At 36.7% G+C, this 19,389-nt stretch overlaps 1 protein-coding gene across 1 annotated transcript; it reads left to right on the top strand.

The window, feature by feature from the left end:
• Positions 1–13: 13 nt before the first annotated feature.
• Positions 14–18,310, top strand: LOC137410464 (activated RNA polymerase II transcriptional coactivator p15-like). The gene is made up of 5 exons (XM_068095880.1): positions 14–108; positions 7,530–7,581; positions 7,952–8,065; positions 15,594–15,699; positions 17,748–18,310. The coding sequence occupies exons 2-5, from the start codon at positions 7,534–7,536 to the stop codon at positions 17,825–17,827; spliced, it is 348 nt and encodes a 115-aa protein (XP_067951981.1). The 5' UTR covers positions 14–108; positions 7,530–7,533; the 3' UTR covers positions 17,828–18,310.
• The last annotated feature ends 1,079 nt before the right edge of the window (positions 18,311–19,389 follow it).

Here is a 19,389-nt window from a genome sequence, read left to right as displayed (position 1 = left end):
TGTCGCGCGCAAATTGTGGAAACCTCTGCTATTTATTACTCATGCTCGATTTCTCGAACCGATTCTTACAAAAGGGTATGATCATTTAGCAATTATCGAGCCCCTTCGGTAAGAATTTGTTTTTTTCTACTGGCTTTAACAGAATTTTCTAGTCGAATGACATCATTGAAATTTGTCCTGCTGCCTGATTTGTAAGGCATCAGCGATAGTCACTTTTCTATCTATCTCTATCTATCTCTGTAAAATATTTCAAGTGGCCGCTAGGCCTGTAGAAATAAAATGGTGCATTAGGCATAAAAATAAGATCACAAATAAGCATAGACTTATTTATCTAAGACTGAAGGATAAAAGTATAAGATCGCTTGGTCTAGTTATAAGAGAATCAGATGTTAAAATTTCATCGCACGGTTAAAAAAAGAGTGTTTCATTGCACTTGTATTGATTGTGTGTCTGATATTGGAGCCTCGAGTAAAATAGGATGAGTTCTTAATTACAAATCTATTAAAATCGACCATTAGGTCTTGGCTTAAAATTTTTTGCAGTGTGCTTTCGTCCTTGATGCGTCTTCTCTCTGCAAGTGTTTGCCATCCCATTTTCACCATTTCTGATGATATACTATCAAATTTTCTTAAATTGTTGGCCCACCTAAAAGCTTTTCGGTTAATGGACTCTAAATCTTGTATACTATAATCAAAATGTGGACTCCAGATTTCCGAAGCGTACTCTAGCAGTGGACGACACACACTATAGTATGCTGTCCTTTTGACATTAGGAGATGTTTTCTTAAGGGTCCGCATAAGCATAAAAAGAGTGCCGTTAGCCTTACGTATGATGCGATTTATGTGTTCATTAAAATTGAGGGTGCTAGAAACAAGTATACCCAAGTATAAAAAGGATTGCGAGGATATAAGAGATGTACCGCAATAGTTGTATATATGTGAAAATCTAACTGGTTCCACAGATGTAGATGTGCATTTATTAGCATTAAATCTCAACTGCCACGACTCAGCCCATGCAGCCACTCTGCACAGTTGGTCCTGTAGCAGAAGGCTGTCGGACGCACATTCTATTGGTCTAAAAAGTATGGCATCATCCGCAAATAAACGTATGGATGTCTTTGGACAGTTCAGAGACTCTGGAAGGTCATTGATATATAAAAGAAAAAGCAAGGGTCCAAGCACCGACCCCTGGGGCACACCTGATGTTACCTGGGTAGGTGGAGATGTTTTACCGTTAACTATGACACAGAATGTGCGGTCCAGGAGCCAGTGCTGTATCCAAGTCACCAGTGCTGTATCCAAGTGCTGTTCCCCCAGCAGCACCGCTGAGTCTTTCAAACGGTATACCTCTTCGGTGACTTTGGAGACTCAAAAAGTTGTATATAGTCATACCTCTACATACGAGCTCAATACATTAGGGACCGAGCTCAATACATTAGGGACCGAGCTCGTATGTCAGTTCTCTCGCATCTCAAATCAATGTTTTGTATAAAAATAGCTAGATACATATTAATCCGTTCCCATTTTTAAAAAACACCACCTATAACCGAATGGTACAATGTAAAAAATGTGTTTTAATCGTTCTAATTCACCACCTACACTTACAAAATAAAAAATACCCATCTAGTGGTTATGCTCTGCAATAAAATATAACAATATAACATTATCATGTACAAATGATACTACACTTTTCTGACACAGCATGACATAAGCTTTATCGTTAACTTCTTTATTGTCACACTAAACTTAATTGTAATTTTGTGTTCATTTTTAGATGTTCACTTTTTTCTTCCGTCTTGGCTCTTTTTGTCTCAATTTTTGACTCGCTTTCACCTTCACTTCTAGCCAGTTTTAAAACTTTTTCAAATTGATTTGACGAAAATGACCACTCAGTGTTCTTCTTGTAGGCAACCTCTCGAGTACTCGGCCACCTAGCGTATGCATCGAAAACCTTTTCGCTTGCTCATGTTTCAAATTTGGCTCATATCTTGAAACAAAAATTTGCTGGTAGTTTTCCAACGAATTTATGCACATTTTAAATTCCTTGTATTTTGGGACACTCGTATGTCATGGTATGACTTTATGCTTGTGGTGTTTGGTCAGCTGGGTCATTCATAGTCAAATAACAATCTTTTTCCGCTACGTCCTGTAGTGTTAATATTAACTTAGCGCTGCTTTGTTGATAAAAGCAATTAATGTGCTGGAAATAGATCGTGATTAGAACTTGGACTGAAATTTCATAAACAATGTATATGTATGCATTAGGGATGGCATTTGTTGTTTGAAAAGGTGTTATCGACTATCGTTGGAGTTGTCCCACCAATAGTGATAGTATCGAATTATTAATGAACTGACAGAGTTCACCGATAGTTATCGCGTGACTTGGCAGTCAGTAAAACTATCGTATTATCGTGCCTGAAAAGATCGAGGATTGTGGGAAGGGATAAGAAAAGGTGTTCGAGTTATCAGAGCACTGTCACAAGTCTATGTATTTATTAATAGATAAATGTACATATACAAACTATATATAAATCAAACGCATAGATGGCTTGTTGCAAATTAAAAGGCTTCTAGTGTAAAGTTTAACAAATTTTATTAGAAAGCATAGACTTTTCTATCACTTGGAGATTAGTTTGTTGTTTTAGGTGATGTGATTGCCAGGACGTTTTCAGATTAAAATTGGCAAAACTTGATCGCTGTTGAAATGCTCAGAAGAAAATACATCTTATTCTTTCAAGCATTTTAACCAAGATCAAGTTTGCCGATTTTTATTCGAAGGTTAGCTCACTTTTCCTAGCTTTCGGAGGGCCATCGCTAAGCGGATATTTGGGAAAATTTGATTTTTGCAAACCTTTAGAAAAGCCGTTAACGAAAATATTTTGCCGATGGTAATAATGACGCCTGAGAACTACGTACTAAAAGTTGATGGTTTATCTCTATGGTTTGGAATAAAGTGATATTCTAAAGCGATAACAACCGTCGCAGTAGCCCTTGGGCAAAAAACTGTTCGCGTTAACCAAGTTGAGGTCGAGTTATCTAAAGCAATTTATCATTGTGTGGGAACAGACCAAACAAATCTGTTCAAGTTAACCATTCGTTCGAGCTATCCGAGGGCGATAACTATCGGGTTATACTATTTTTTATTATTCGATAACGATATATTAGTTTCGGATGTTTCGATAGGCTAAAAATAGGCAACCATATTCATATCGAGAAGACAACTATCGACTATCACTATCGAGTTATTGTGCAACCCTAGTATGCATCTGTCAGCTCTGGTTTAAAAATGGATCCAGCTGCACAACAGACAATTGCTAATGACCTGATTGCAAAACAATATTTGAATTGGTACATTTAAATTTACAAAACAAATCACAACTGCGCATTGCTATGTACTTCCTGATGCCCTTGCAATTGCTGTAAAACTTTGTCTAGATAGCTATGTAGTTGCATTAGCAGTGCAGTAGCAGTAGTTAGCAACTTAGCATGTCACAGTCTTGCAGTATAATTGCATTTCATACTTTTATACTGTACAGTACGCAGTATACATCAAGGCTGCCAGGATTTTCCTGCAGCAGTAAATACCACTGGGATAAATAAAGTTTTTACCATCCGACTTGAATCGCCCTGGATAAATTGGGGAGATATCAAAAGTCGAAATAAAGCAACAAATTCAATTATTGTCCTTCTCGCTGTCTCTCTCTGGTCTAACTAACTTGTTTCCATTGAAACTAAGAGCAAGGAAAGCATTTTACCAAGCTGTTATAAGCTACTATTATTCCACTAGTCATAGTCAAAGAATGTTCAAGTCGAGTTAAGCCTCAATATATAACACTCGAGCACAAGTGGGAGGCAAGATGCAATTCCAAGTAAATGGTGACGCAAATTTTGTTCTCTTCTCAAAACTTTTATATCCAAATTGTATATGTTTGTAGTTGAATAATGAAATAACTAGTCTTGGGCATTTCACTTTGAAGCTATTGTCTCTTGTTTACAAATAGGATTATCACTTTATTACAGATCATAGCTAGACATCCTATTAGCATTAAATTGGAGGCATTAAATCTTCATTCAAGTAAAATTCTTTTCAACCAATATTTGAATTGAACGAAATACTTTAGTAAAATGCAGGCTAGTTGTAACAATAAATCCAATCTTTGTTATCTGGGTTGGTAGGATGAGCTAAACTTCGAAGTACAGAATGAGTGTAGGTCTTTTGGTTGTTCTAAGTTGTGAAACATGTGTTTACTTGGTGGCAGAGAACTGACAAAATTGTTTACAGTTTAATTTCCTTAAAGGTTGATAAACAACTCAAACCCATATTTGTCCTGTGAAACTGAAATTTGCCTGTTTTTCTTATAAAAATACAAGTTACCACTTTTTCCTATTTTTCCCCACGGTATTTACTGGTAAATACCAAATTTTCTCAACTGAACGAGATAAATTCAATAATTCCCGGAAAAATCCTACCCGAGTATACATGTAGTATAACTATTTATTAATGTGCAGTACTGGTGCAGTAGCAGTATTGCCTACTGCACAGTGTGCAGTGCTGAATGCCATGAGAGTGTTGCTAGTGCGCATTCCGCAGTATTAGATGCAGTAGGAACTTTGGCATTACACTGTACACACATTCACAGCACATTTTCATGAAAACTCAAAACATAATCAAGTATTGAGTACAACACAATTGCACGATGTGGATGCTGCTCAAATTTAAGCATAGTTTATAACAAATTGAGCACGGTTTATAACAAATTGAGCACATTAAAATGTAATGTTGATGAGAATACAATACAAAGACCTTATTTTCATCGATCAGAATGGTGATAATGGCTACCTTTTTCCAAATGATATGAGGGTTAGGACGCAAGCTCATGAGCTTTTTAAACAGCATCTGATAGTTTTGTACGATGCCGCACGAATGCTTGGAAAGCCAGGAGTGTTAATTAGTCTGCAGTATCAGCTTCATACTAATGCAAAGTTGCAGTTTCAATTGTTGAAGAATGCTCATTTGCAGTATGTATGAATTGCTTCGTTTCAGGTAATGCGTCATGGAAGTAAATCGCGTCGGGCAATTTGTGGTAGAAGTACAGTTGCAGTAAATATCCACTGCGTATTGGAAGTTGTAATGTGCTGCATAAATACTGTGCACTGCAATGACAGTGCAATTCTAATGCCTCACCACAATGCAATATTCTAACAGTGTTTGTTCAAAAAAATTATTGCTAAATTTAGCTAGTTTGAAATTTTGAAGCATCTGTAGTTTTTCGAAACAGGCGAGGTACCTAATCGAAAAATAAATTTTAGTGTTCGTGTACTATTTTGCTTTCATGATGGTATATGTAGCTTTTATGGAGTTTATAATCATCTTAAGATATTGCAACATAAACTTTGAGAAGTAATGAATCTGCTAATCACTGTATCAAGCCTATTCTGAATTAAGTCTTGAGCATCTAGTATGGCAACAGGAGTGTGTAGGGGAAGCTGCATAGGGATATGCAAGTGTTGAACAGGTTCTAGTAGTTTGAGATTTATATAGATTTTTATATCTACTAAAAAAAGTTTGCATATACGTTGCTTTCTGTCAAGTTTAACTCATGAGTTCAAGTGTTCATAGAAGATGTACTGGTTATGACTTCATGGATTAGTATGGCTGATCTATCATTCAGGCACAAAAAGTCATTGCGTGTTTTATTGAAAAACATTTCCTGTAGATGCAATCCTGTCTTGCAATCTGGGATACAAAGTATTCCTATGGGCTACCTTGAAGAGCTAATTAACTCTTCTCCAATTTCAACTCTCATGAAGTATCTTTACCCAAAACAAACAAAATGTATTACTCATAAATATGGAAAACTTCAAAGTTGATATTATATGATGTGATGCAAACAATAAGCTATGCAATCAAGATTCTGTAAGTAATGATGAGGGAGTTAGCTGGCATAATAACCACAAGCAGCACCGACTGCACAGTTTCACCAGAGTTTTTTCTTAACTTGTTCATAATAGTATGAACAGGTTTTTTTATAGATATTTTTAATAACAATAAACTATCTCCAATATCAAGTTTTCAGTTACATGTAAAATGCCTTTCAAAAAAACAATTAATTTGGGAGCATGTAGTTGTATTCTTCATACATGCCTGTTCTTTTATTGACATTAGTGCTGCACAATATGTTTGCATGTACATTTGATTATTTGGTCTCTAAATATATCGAACATTGGAGTTGTCTTTTTTCGATGTATAGTGTTAGGCTTTAACTAGCCTGTCTTGACAAGCTGTTGTTTTTGCGTAGTTGTCCCCCCGTCGAGCGGCGAGCAACAACAGCTTGTCACAAGACGTACTGCACCTGATGCATCAGCTGCACTTGTAGGGAGTTGTTCTCTTCCGTCTACGCGGCTTGGCCGCGATGTTATGTCGGTCGCTCCATTGGTAATCATAACGGATTTCACGCAAAAATTTATGTAGAAAAAAACAAGATTACAACGTTTAACCAAAGACCAGTTTTTGCGATAAACTTTAGTAGAACTTAAGAATAAAATAAACTTAAAATAAAATCCATTAGAACAAATAAAACTGACTGATACAAAAATAGAAATAAAACTGACTGAGCGCACAAATAACGACATGTTTAGTCGCTGTTGTTGCCTAAGTTCTCAAATTCTAATAAAGTTTACTGCAGAGAGGGGTCGCCAGTTACACGTTCTTATCTTAATTTTTCTACATAAATTTTTGCGAGAAATCAGTTATGATTACCAATGGAGCGACCGGAATAATATCGCAGCCAAGCCGCGTAGACGGAAGAGAACAACTCCTTATAAGTGCAGCTGATGCATCAGGTGCAGAACGTCTTGTGACAAGCTGTTGTTGCTCGCCGCTCGACGGGGGGACAACTACGCAAAAACAACAGCTTGTCAAGACAGGCTAGGCTTTAACACAAACGATATAAAAAGATATTAGTTAATATCGATTAAAAAACAGGAGTTGTCCCCTCTTTACAATAAGGAGAATGGACAACTCCAGTTTTGCAAAATAAACTAGGCAGATATTTCGATTAAATATCGGCTTCGATATTCATATCGATTTGAAAACTGACCCAATATCCACTGAAATATATCGTCACATTGAATTATATCGCTTTATCTTGCAGCACTAATTGACGCCAAATTGTATTAAAATTATGTTGCCTACATTACATCTCAAACACGAAGGAAGTTGTCGGTAATGGCAATATTAACCTTTGTCCTCAAGCCTCAAACCCCAGATTTTGTTGGTTTAGTGATCATGTTAGACCATGATCACTAAACCAACAAACTCTAACATGGGCAGCTATAGTTGCCCATGTTAGACCTACAGAAATGCCACTAATTATTACCCTCATCGTTGACCTTGAGGTTCACATACTGTTAAAATTCAATTGATATTGCGCTCTTGGAGACATGAAACGTGTCAGTCGGTACTTCTGTTGACTAATGTCATTCGGTATATGCAAGCTTGATGGCTCATATGATCATCCTTTGCTGTAGAATCATGCCTAAATCTAAGGAGCTCATCAGCTCTGACAGTGACTCGGATGCCGTATGTACACTCCTTATTATCTTTTGCATTTGATTTGATGTTCATTATTTCAGCATTTATTTTACTGTGTTTGACATGCTTTTTAATATTGCATACGCGGTGTATAGTCAAACCTCTGCGTACCATCAACTCAATATGAATTCTTTAACCTTCATATAGACTGTAATTGTTGAAAATTTCGGTCTATGTGAATGACTGTGAATACAGTCATGGACATAGATTTTGTACCTCCCACATACAAGTGACACATTCTGTGTCTGTTCGTATGTGTAAGGTAAGAGACTCAAAGTAGGAGCTAATGCTGACTTATTATAGTATTACTCAATTCATGTATGTATCTATCTACCATATTACTCGTTATCTGTATCAGTCAGACCCAAAGCCTAAGAAGGCAAAGAAAGACAAATCAAAGGAGAAGTCAAGTTCCACAAAGAGTGCAGCGAGCACAGGTGTGAGAGGTGAAGATGGAGAGGTCATGTATCCGGTAAGTGCCTAGTATGCGTTTTTCCCAATTACAGTTGTTGTTCCCTTGTACTGCTGTTCCCAACTATAGTTGTGTTGTTCCCTTGTACTGCTGCTCCCAACTACAGCTGTGTTGTTCTCTTGTACTGCTGTTCTCAACTATAGTTGTGTTGTTCCCTTGTACTGCTGTTCCCAATTACAGTTGTTGTTCCCTTGTACTGCTGTTCCCAACTATAGTTGTGTTGTTCCCTTGTACTGCTGTTCCCAACTACAGTTGTGTTGTTCCCTTGTACTGTCATTTCTAACTACAGTTGAAAATGACACAGCTTACTAATTGTAAAAAGGGATAATTGTTCCAAAAATAGATTATGGTTGTTAGAAATTTAGAAGAATTAGTGTTTGAGCCACGGTTGTTGGATGTGGATATACACGCGTGTACAGTTTAACCAGTTATACTTAGGAAATGCTTCAAATAGCCTTAAGTTGAGTCATGCTAGGGAAAAACGCTCTGCCGCAAAATGTGATGTTAACAGATCTTTTTACTTGAACACAGTTTACAGTGTTCAATTTAAAATGTATACAAGTTTACAGTGTACCTTTAAAATTTTACCTATTCTATGTAGTCAGGTAAATAGGTATGTAAAGTAAACAATGTTCATCTTGTAATTAGAAAAGATGAAAATAAATTGCGTTCGTTAAATATTTTTGCAAATCATTCGTTAGCTGTCACATTTTTCCTTAAAGGTTGACTTGCAACAAAATTCACATTACAGTTATTTGGTATCAAAAGATTCGCCATGTCTTACTCTGTTGTGTGGTAGGTGCCAAATATGTGGAAATGTGATTAAAAGCTCTTAAAAGCTCAAAAACAAAAAGCCGCCGTAGATTGGAATCTCTTGATTTCGATGACGTATCCGCGCTGTATGGTTATTGTCTTGTCACGTGATGTTCTCGCGTGAATTGAAAGGCCAATAAAAAACTCAATATCAAACTTATCGTAGCAATAGTTTATGATAAACACTTCGGGTTTTACCTAAGACCCCGTATCAAATATAGATGCTCGCTACTTTACAGTTTCGGCTTGGCCATTCCGTTCGACTATTCATGTCCGAGTTGCGATCATAAAAAATGTCAAATTCTGAAAAGTTAAGACCCTGGCGTTACGAGCCTGACGCTCTATCTGAAGAAGATCCTCAACAGAATCAAACCTCCCAGCAAGTAAGCATCGCCACTAGCCAGCTCTTATGTGCCAAGCTAGCTAGTAGTAATAGTTTTAGCTTGAGAGTGATAGAACGAATATTATTATATATGATTTTAATGATGATAATTATCGCTTCAATATTGCGAAAAAATAATTACAGATTTTTCTCGAATGACAACATTAACAATTTTAATATTTAAATCTAGCGCTGCACTGATATACTGTTGGATAACATCGACCTGATGTATTAGCTATGGTTGCATAGACATATCTGTTCATTTCTTTAGGAGCTAATACCAACGGCTACAGAGTGGTGTGCCTGCAAGCGTTGTCAAGACATGCCATCTCTTCCTGAATGTTTGTGCTGCCATTATGCTGAGTTTGCGCATTGTCTCCTTGACCGAGGGGAGCATGAATGCCTGTGTATGCATCCTGGTGTAAACGAATTTGTGGCGTCTGCACCCCTTGAGTTGAGGTGGAATAATTACCTACGATATCATAGTGAGTTGGGTATTCATTTAATGCCAACAACACCAAGGCTATGCTAATGTGTCAAGCATTATCTAAAATTCTTGTGTTACACATTTAATGCATCAGTTAAACACACATATTCTGAACTCGTGGAACACAAGGAGAACTGGTATATTTGGCTTGTACACTTACTACAGTAGAGAGTGTATTAGTTTTATGATTTTATTATATAAAGATCGAGATTATTTTGATGATCAGCAATTATTGTTTTTCAATAATTGTTTTGGTAGATAATCTATTCCCATTTGGAGAGCCATCGCCAAATGCTCGGAAAAGGTTGTGTGCATACCGCAATCTTGTGTTTTGGTTTATGCCGCAAATCTTGTTTGCAAGTCTGCAAACTCTTCTTCATCATCCGTTGGTGGGAAAAGAGCCCGAATCTTAGACACCAAGCAGGCAGGTAGAGGCCGTCGCTCACGGCGACAAATTTGCGGCATAAGCCAAAACACAAGCTTGCAGTATGCACACAACCTTTGTAACATCATCCGTTGTAATGGACCTCACTCTCAGGCCGTGGGAAATTAGATCGGACTGGCATCGCTTGAAGCCTTCCAGCTCCATGGTGTTAGAGCTGGTGGACTCTGTTGACTGCAAAGTAAAGAAAGTTACGACCAACAATTACTTTCACATTATTTGAATGAACTATTTAGCTAGATGAGCAACTTCATGTTTATGTATTGATAACTACTAAAAAATTTGGGTTTTTGTCAGGCTGTGAAGTAAAAACTGTCAAAATTTTACCTTGACAAGATGGCTGCTGACTATTAAACCGCAGCTCTGATCCATCATAGTGTAGGCTCCGTATAGTGCGCAATGCCCCGGACTATCGCATCTACCGTCACCTGCCAAATCAAGCTCCCAATCGATTGCTGCCATCAATCCCTCGTTATGCAGGGTGTACTGCTCAGCAATACACTGTAAAATATTGTAAAACTTCATTATACAAGATTAATTTGTATCATTATCATTAGTCTAAGAATGTAGAATCCTCTTCCCCCTTTTTGTGCTATATTATGATGAAGAATCAGAATTTTGAATTATAATATATTTTGCTTGAAGGATGACATATTTTCATTTCAAGAAAAAAATTGTTTCTAAATGTCGTTATTCAATTAGTGTGCCAAGCTTTTACTCACATTTTCCAAGTTTATGAGTAAATATTAACACTCACACCATGTAAGTATTCTCTTTGTTGGTAGAGGCCAACGCTGTGGCTTGGTATTGCGATGTTCAGGAGCGACAGAAAACGGAGGTTCTGCGTAAGGCATCCGCCAGAAAAGAGTGATGTAGCTGCCAGCAGGGGGTTGATGACGTGAGCTCTGTTCACCCTGGCAGTTGTTTCCCAAGTGTACGATCGGTGACAGGAGGCACATGTAACCTTGAACTCTACCCATCCGCCTTCTCGCACCATCGTGAATGAGCAGGGGAGGGCGCAGGTGTGACAGTGAAATAGTCGCTGGAGTGCTGTCACACTTACTATTATTTTCTCCTCTTTGAAGGAGGATTCGGGTCTGAAATCACAACACAATAGTTGACTTGCAATAAGATTTGTACAACATCATTTCCTGTTATTATATCATATTTGCTTGATCAGAAAAAGAATAAATATATAGCCATGCAATCATGACACAGATTTTACAAAACCCTATCAGAATCCATGATATTGTAAACATAAAATGTGAGTAATAACTCTATGGATATTTTTTATATTTTGTCAAGTTTGGTTTAGTTCAGCTCTATCTTACATGTAATTGGAGAGCGTTTGACGCTGGCCAACATAGCGCTCAAACTCTTCCCAGTCTTCAGTGGTTGGCACAAATTCTTCATCTAATACTAATAATAATCAACTAATAATATTAATATGCTATTAACGATGATACCAGAAAATGACAATAACTATTTTATATAACATATCTATAAGTGAGTGGGGTTAAGAAATTTGGCGAAATTAATCGTGAAACAACATTATTTTATCAATTATATATTAATATATTACGTTTTACAGATAGATATGCAGTATGAATTAGTTTTGTTATTATAATAAGAATAATACATGTAATTAAAAAGATAAAATACTAATAATATAATATTACAATTAAATGACATTAATATTGTTATATTAAATATAGATTAATACAGTACTATTAGGAGAATACTAGAAAATAACCCGAGTTACAACTACTAATACAAGTAGTTCATAAATTAAATTACTCACGTGCTTTGGTGACATGTGGAGTATGCAAACAGGTTAGAAAACATGTCGTCTTTGAACTGGCGAAAACAAAGGTAAGAGTAAGCAGGCGAATAAATAAAGTTTGTCACATCCAGCTTCACCCAGTTGCTCCACGCCCGGTGGAGGTCTGGTCTTTTCTCAGCTCTTGGCCAAAAAAAAGGTGCTTCTCAGCTTGGCAGCTGCACAAACACTGTGGCGCGTTAGACATTATGACGAATTGAAATAAACAAGTTGAATATGAGAAAGCGTGTTTGCTATTTGCGATAGATCAAACTTGAACTGAAACTAACATTATCTGGTCACGTGACTTACAATTCCCGCTATATGGCGCGAAAAATTTCTACAGCATTTTTCAACCATCATAGCGGACCAAAAGGCTCATCATTTTTATCAGAGGATGATATGCAATCGTTCAAACTAAGCTTAAAAAATTAAACATATTTTTATGCTATGTTTTGAGATATCAGTGCTCAAAGTTGCAGCATTACGATGCCGATAAAACAGACGCGTAAGAACAATAGACATGGTTTTTATCGCAAGCGTGAAGTATATTTGTGAAAATAGTTCGACGAATAAGGATGCATGAAAGTGTAAACATAAACTATCTCGCACACATTTTAGCCGTTTTAGCACACATACGTCACATTTTAGCCGTTTTGGAAAACGAATCCAAACTAGGGCGGTCTCGTGTGGCTGCAATTTTCTGTTCGTTTTTTAGCTTTTACGAGCTTTTAATCACATTCCCACATATTTAGCACCTACAACACAATAGAGTAAAACATGGCGAATCTTTTGATACCAAATAACTGTAATGTGAATTTTGTTGCAAGTCAACCTTTAAAGGTTGACTTGCAACAAAATTCACATTACAGTTATTTGGTATCAAAAGATTCACCATGTCTTACTCTGTTGTGTTGTAGGTGCAAAATGTGTGGAAATGGGATTACAAGCTCTTAAAAGCTCAAAAACGAAAAGCCGCCGTAGATCGGAATCTCTTTATTTCGATGACGTAACCACGAAATTTGGTTATCGTCTTGTCACGTATTTTCTCACGTGAATTGAAAGGCCAATAAAAAGCTCAGTATAAAACTTATCGTAGTACTAGTTTATGACAAACACTTCGGGTTTTACAGAAGACCCCGTATCAAATATAGATGCTCGCTACTTTACAGTTTTGTTTCGGCTTGATCTAATTGGCAAGTCGTAATCTGATCATGTGACCCAATACTTCGCAAATAATTTCTGCAGCACTTTTCGATTATCACAGGTGACCAACAGGCTCGTCATGATTATCAGACAATGATATGTACTCTTTCGAGCTAAGGTTAAAAAGTTTAACGATGTTTTACGGTAAGTTACAAGATATCAGTGCTAAAAGTGACAGCATTACAATGATGATAAAACAGACGCGTAAGAACAATAGACATAGTTTTATTGAATGCGTGAAGTATATTTGTGAAAATATTTCGACGAATAAGGTCGCAAGAAAGTGTAAACAGAAACCATCTCTCACAACTACATCACATTTGAGCCGTTTTGGAAAGGGAATCCAAACTACGGCTGTCTCGTGTGGCTGCGATTTTCTGTTTGTTTTTGAGCTTTTAAGAGCGTGTAATCACCTTTCCACATATGTTGCACCTACAACACAACAGAGTAAGTCTATATGAATCTTTTCATATCAAATAACGGTAATGTGAATTTTGTTGCAAGTCAACCTTTAATATAATTTATCAAGACTGGCAGACCCCTGAATGACAATTACTTTGTTTCATGTATATATTTAAAGCTGTATACATATACAGTCAAACTCGGATAGCTCGAACACATGGTTAATTTGAACGGATACGTTTGGTTCGTTCCCACGCAATGATAAATTGCTTTAGATAACTCGACCTCAACATCATTAACTCGAACAGTTTTTTGCCCAACGGCTACCGAGACCGTTGTTATCACTTTGAAATATCACTTTATTCCAAGCCATAGAGGTAAACATAAACTTTTAGCAGTTTTTAGGCGTCGTTATTACCATTGGCAAAATATTTTCGTTAACGACTTTTCTAAAGGTTTGCAAAAAATTACCAAACCTTGCAAAATTATACCGAACATCCGCTTTGCTATGGCCCTTCGAAAGCAAGGAAAAGCGAGGTAACCTTCGGATAAGCTCAAAGTAAAATCGGCAAAATTGATCTTGGTTAAAATGCTCAAGAGAAGATGGCTCTTTTCTGAGCGTTTTAACCTCGATCAAGTTTTGTCAATTTTAACCTGAGAACGTCCTGGCAGTCACATCACCTAAAACAACAAATCTCAAGTGATTGAAAAATATCTATACGTTCTGATGAAAAATTTTTAAAACTTTACATGAGAGGCCCTTGCAACAAGCAATCTATGGTTTAGATTTATATATAATAGTTTGTATATGTACATGTATCTACTGATAAATACATGCACTTGTGACAGTGCTCTGACAACTTGAACGCTCTGATAACTCGAACACTTTCGCTCGGTCCCGTGAAGTTTGAGTTATCCAAGTTTCACTGTATATACATATGCTACAGGCAGTACCATATTGGCTGTTAAAGTTTCATCAGTGCAACTCACAGCCGGCAAGGGAAATAAATTCCATTGCCAATGAGTGTTGACTTCCTGCCATGAAACAACTAAGTTGCCTCACAGACTTACAGAAAGTCAATGTGCTGACACTATATATATATATATATATATATATATATATATATATATACATGTATATATATCTACAGATAGTACTGTGTTCATCTTATGGTAGCAAACTGTAGTTATTGGTAACAGGCTCAGGCTGTTCAAGCAACCAGCTTTTGCGTGATCAAACCTACTAATCATTCTAGACTGTCACATTCACTGGTCTATTGTCCATGTGATAGCTGTAGCATTTACTAAAATATCGCTGCCTTTTGATGTAATAACTTTTGTAAATAACTTTTGAGGTAAAACTTATCTGGGTTACAAATATCCAAATATATGCGTGAATACAGAGCGATAAAAACACTGATTTTTGATACAATCACGCGTGTCCAAAAATTAACCTATCATTTCAGAAAACAAATTGAGCTTTGGCGTACTATTACCCAGAAAAATAAATTTTACAGGTTTGTACGGACTACTGCAGCGTATATGTTTTTTTGCTTTTTTTCAGAGTTTTCTATATAGTATTTAATATGAAGTCTTTTGATGCTAATGATAGTGAAAAAGCAATCCATCGCTTTTTTTGACGTCATCACCCTGTTTGCACATGCACTCATCCACGAAAAAGCCGCCATATTTGTAGAAAACGATCGTCATTCTCTTGATTAATAGTGTTTTTCGGTGTTGTTTTGATACTGAAATAAAAAATTTGCAAACAAAAGCATTGTTTGCAATAATTAATTGCAGAAGCTTCGTGTTTTTAACGATAAAAGTTGTCCATAAAGATGGCAGACAACGAAAGAATGACGTCACGAAAAAACGAAGTATAGTTCACATCTGTGGCTTAGTTCAAACGCTCCTTTAATATTCCACATCATATGAGCCAAGAGAAAAGACTTCTCCTTTACTTCACTACACTTTTAGTTGTCGAAACAGAGAAATGTCAGTGTCTCCGAGTTTCGTGGGAAACCGCTAGTCAACATCAGAGAATATTATGAAAAAGATGGCAAGATGCTACCAGGAAGGAAGGGTAAGCTGTCTGGTTTCTCTCGGGTGTGCTTTAGGGACAAATCTTTGGAGACAGACCATAAGATGCTGACAATCTGGTTTAACCGTGTAACACGCGTATGTAATATGCCATCAATATTCAGTCAGACAGAGTATGATGGAAAGATAGACATTTGCTCTACAGAATCATGGCAATGTTTTCTTTGTCATATTTACACAGGTGATCAATGCACAATATCTGCCTCACCTTCATGAACACCAAGTACAGTACACGCTCCTATCACGTGTACCTCCTATAATGTAAACTCCACTGAACATAAAGAATTTATGTAAAGATTTTGCTCCGTACAACGTAAAGAATTCTGTATAACGTAAAGTGTCAAGTGGTTGTCAAGTGGTTGTCAAGTTCTCAACTTTTATTTGAATAACGAGAACTTTGTAGTTAGTCTTAAAATATCGCTTTCTCTCTTGCTGGATTTGAAAAAGAAAGAACGACGTACGCATAGCTTTATCTCTATTATAAACGCAGGTTTCGTGACACTCCAGTTCCCCATGATAGATCGTCGGGTGTGTCGACCAAGCATAGAAAATATTGATAAGTTGCTGCGCAATTGTTCAGAAATGCTTAGAGGCGATCGATTGATGCAGGTGCTACAGCGTCGCTCTATCAATTTGAATGTCACAATTTGGTATATCGTCGGACAATATCATTTATCATAACCTTTACCTCCGGAAACATAGACGACGGACAGATTGACACTGCTCTTGTAATAAAAATGTATTTTTGTTTTACTTTATTGTAGGGGTGTAAAATATTTTTGTTATCATTTTACATTTGCAGAATAGACTTTATCGTCTAGAAAAATAAACAAACCGCTGTGAAAAGATTTCAAAGGTGTGCCCTCCCCTTAACTTGTAAAATTACCACAATCATGGACCATAAGACGAGCGACAGTGATAAAAAAGGAGAAAAGTTGTCGATACAAACCAGTAATAGTACAGTTACGATGCAGCCAAATAAATTTTAAAGTCAATACTAGTTTTTTCTTCTTTTTGCAAGACCAAGGGGTGAGTTTGGAAAGATCTTGGAGCGAATTAGACAATTTACATGTATTTCACTATTTTTATAACCTAAAATCCATATAGCGTTAATGAAACGGATTATTTACGTTGTAGGAGCATCTACTGTAATCCGTGATGCAAAGCCACTGTGGCTAGCGTTAAATAATTGCCTGTGACACCTTTACCACGTAACTCCTATCCTCAAACTTCAAGCCGTTGTCTCACAAGAGATGTTTCAGTTATCTTTTTGCCTAAGCAGTCATGTAGCAAGTTACGTAATCCACAACCAATTTACATGGTCAAGTTGTTAATCAGCTCAAGCTAAAAATCTTAAATCTTTTAAAAATCATAATATGGACTTGGTGCAAGTTTAGGACTATCGAGTTGTCTTCCAACGCAGTCGCAGATTGTTGCAATCCATTGTCAAGCAAATGTACCTAATTTAAAACTACTACAATACTTTTCAGGCACTCTTTGGAGTTATCTTTTCATCTCTCTCCATAGACTTGAAAAGGCAATATGTGGGTTAAAAGTTATTTATGTTGCAGGGAATAAGTTTCTTTACTAGAGGATTAAATTGATCTATTACCATTTGTTCTGGATGTTTTAACCGAGTCGCCACATCATCACCTGTAGTTTTATCTTAGGCTACCTTTAGAGTCGGAGCTCTTCTGAATTATCAGACGCGCTCTTTTGAAATTGTTGTTTGACTTAAAAATTAGCTTGTGAAGTCAACCTCACAAAGCACCAAATTAAATTTTGTTTTCAATTTATGAAGTCATTTGCTAGTGAGGTCTCAAACCTTGTTATCAGAGTCACTTTTAAATTAAAACCTCGAGTCATGTTCTCTTAGAAATCATTTAGTCCCCTGACAGTTTGACAATCATATGACAGAGTGTGATGCTGTGGAACAAGCCTTAGGCCTGTATATCTGTTTATCAACAATTCACGAATTGGTATGTAAAAAAGTTGGATCATTTTACAAACCTGAATAGATTCTTTATACAGGTATATCATTGAACCTGGAGCAGTGGAACAAGCTCAAATCTTACATCTCTGATATAGACAGTGAATTGGCCCGCATCTAGAGCATACTGGCTTTGGCTAAACTGAAGACATTTCTTTCTCGATCTTGACTTGTTTTACCTTAGGCATCTGCATCTAAGCGGATTGGTCTGGGCTCTATGACTTTCACATGTAATGTACATAATGCACATAGTTCAGAGTGTTGATGTTTTACAGTTACACCGTTAGAATCATGTTCATGAATTCTCAAGGAGCATCATTAATGTAATGGTAGACAGTGTTTGACTGTCCGTCAAACTGAATGTTCCCATAGTATTCTCATTGTTGTATGTAATGGAAATCACTTATACAGCAACCATTTGATATCGATATAAGATAAGTTAGTTTGTGTTAACTCTATAAGTTGGAATAAATCTATGATCAGTTGATTCAGCATAAAATGAAGATGACAGTTTCATCTTGCATTTTAATATTTGTGCATTTATTTGTTATGCTGATGCAAGATCTGGCGTCTGCCTCGCTGTAAGTATGATTAGTGTGCCATATTTTGAACTGTAACTTGATAGTTCTGTATTCTCCTTAATGCAGTAATCATTATATTTAAGATGTCAAATGAAAAAAGGCTCATCTCCATACTTCATGAGTTGGTGACAGCGCATGACCCTGTTAATCTCAAATTATTTGGTGTTGATATTCTCTATAATGATCAAAGGTGGTTAGAAGCCTTCCATAACTCTGTCTCGGTATCTTGACCAATCAGGTTGTACATTGAAACAAGTAACACCTGTGTGTCTGCTAGATATGGATTTTCGAGCAACGAAGGGCACAAACAATAAATGCTTTTGAAAACCATACACAAAACGATGAAAGTGCATATTGGTAATCTTGTAATGACTCTTCACACTTGGCGAGCATTCGTGATCAGAAATGCATGGAATTGGCGGGCAGCTCTGTTAAAGAGGCAGTTGCATTTATCACCTATTATTTCTTTCAGATTTTCTGCAAGTACCTAAAAATATCCGTTGTGAGATGGTATTCAGTCGGTGCAACATGTATCCATAAATTTTTAGTTGTCATGTACGTGGGACTTTCAGTGATATGTGACTGACATGGTAATTATTCTATCGATGGCCCACGATTGAATCCATTAAAACAGCTTACAATACATCAGCTATAACGCTAGTGGTTGCTTATCATAGCTTGAAAACATGGTAATATTTATGGAGACGTGGAGCCCTGACAGATACAGATACATCATCATGCATGTACTGGTCGACAGTTACATAGCTGTTTCAGTGGTGTACTTCTAACAACGCAAAAACTGCCATAATTCTAAAACTGAGGAGTTCACGATTTCTGAGCACCTCACATTCCTCCATGCACAGGGGAATCTGAAAGGCTCTCAAATCTGAATTAATAGCTCTCAAATTTGTAACATTTTTGACAAAATTTGTATGACCAAGCGATGTGATGGACAGAAAAATATTCTAATCGTTTCTAAACAAGCCGGCCTCTCAAGCAGCAGTTGTGTCCTCACATAATTTTTTCTCTAGATGTCATTATTTAAACCGAGGTTGAAGGCAGTGTAACATAAAGTTGAGCTTTTTTCATAATTTTCTGACAT

Source organism: Watersipora subatra, chromosome 1, assembly GCF_963576615.1.
Source record: "Watersipora subatra chromosome 1, tzWatSuba1.1, whole genome shotgun sequence".
Lineage (NCBI taxonomy): Eukaryota > Metazoa > Bryozoa > Gymnolaemata > Cheilostomatida > Watersiporidae > Watersipora > Watersipora subatra.
This window is presented reverse-complemented; position numbering and strand designations above follow the sequence as displayed.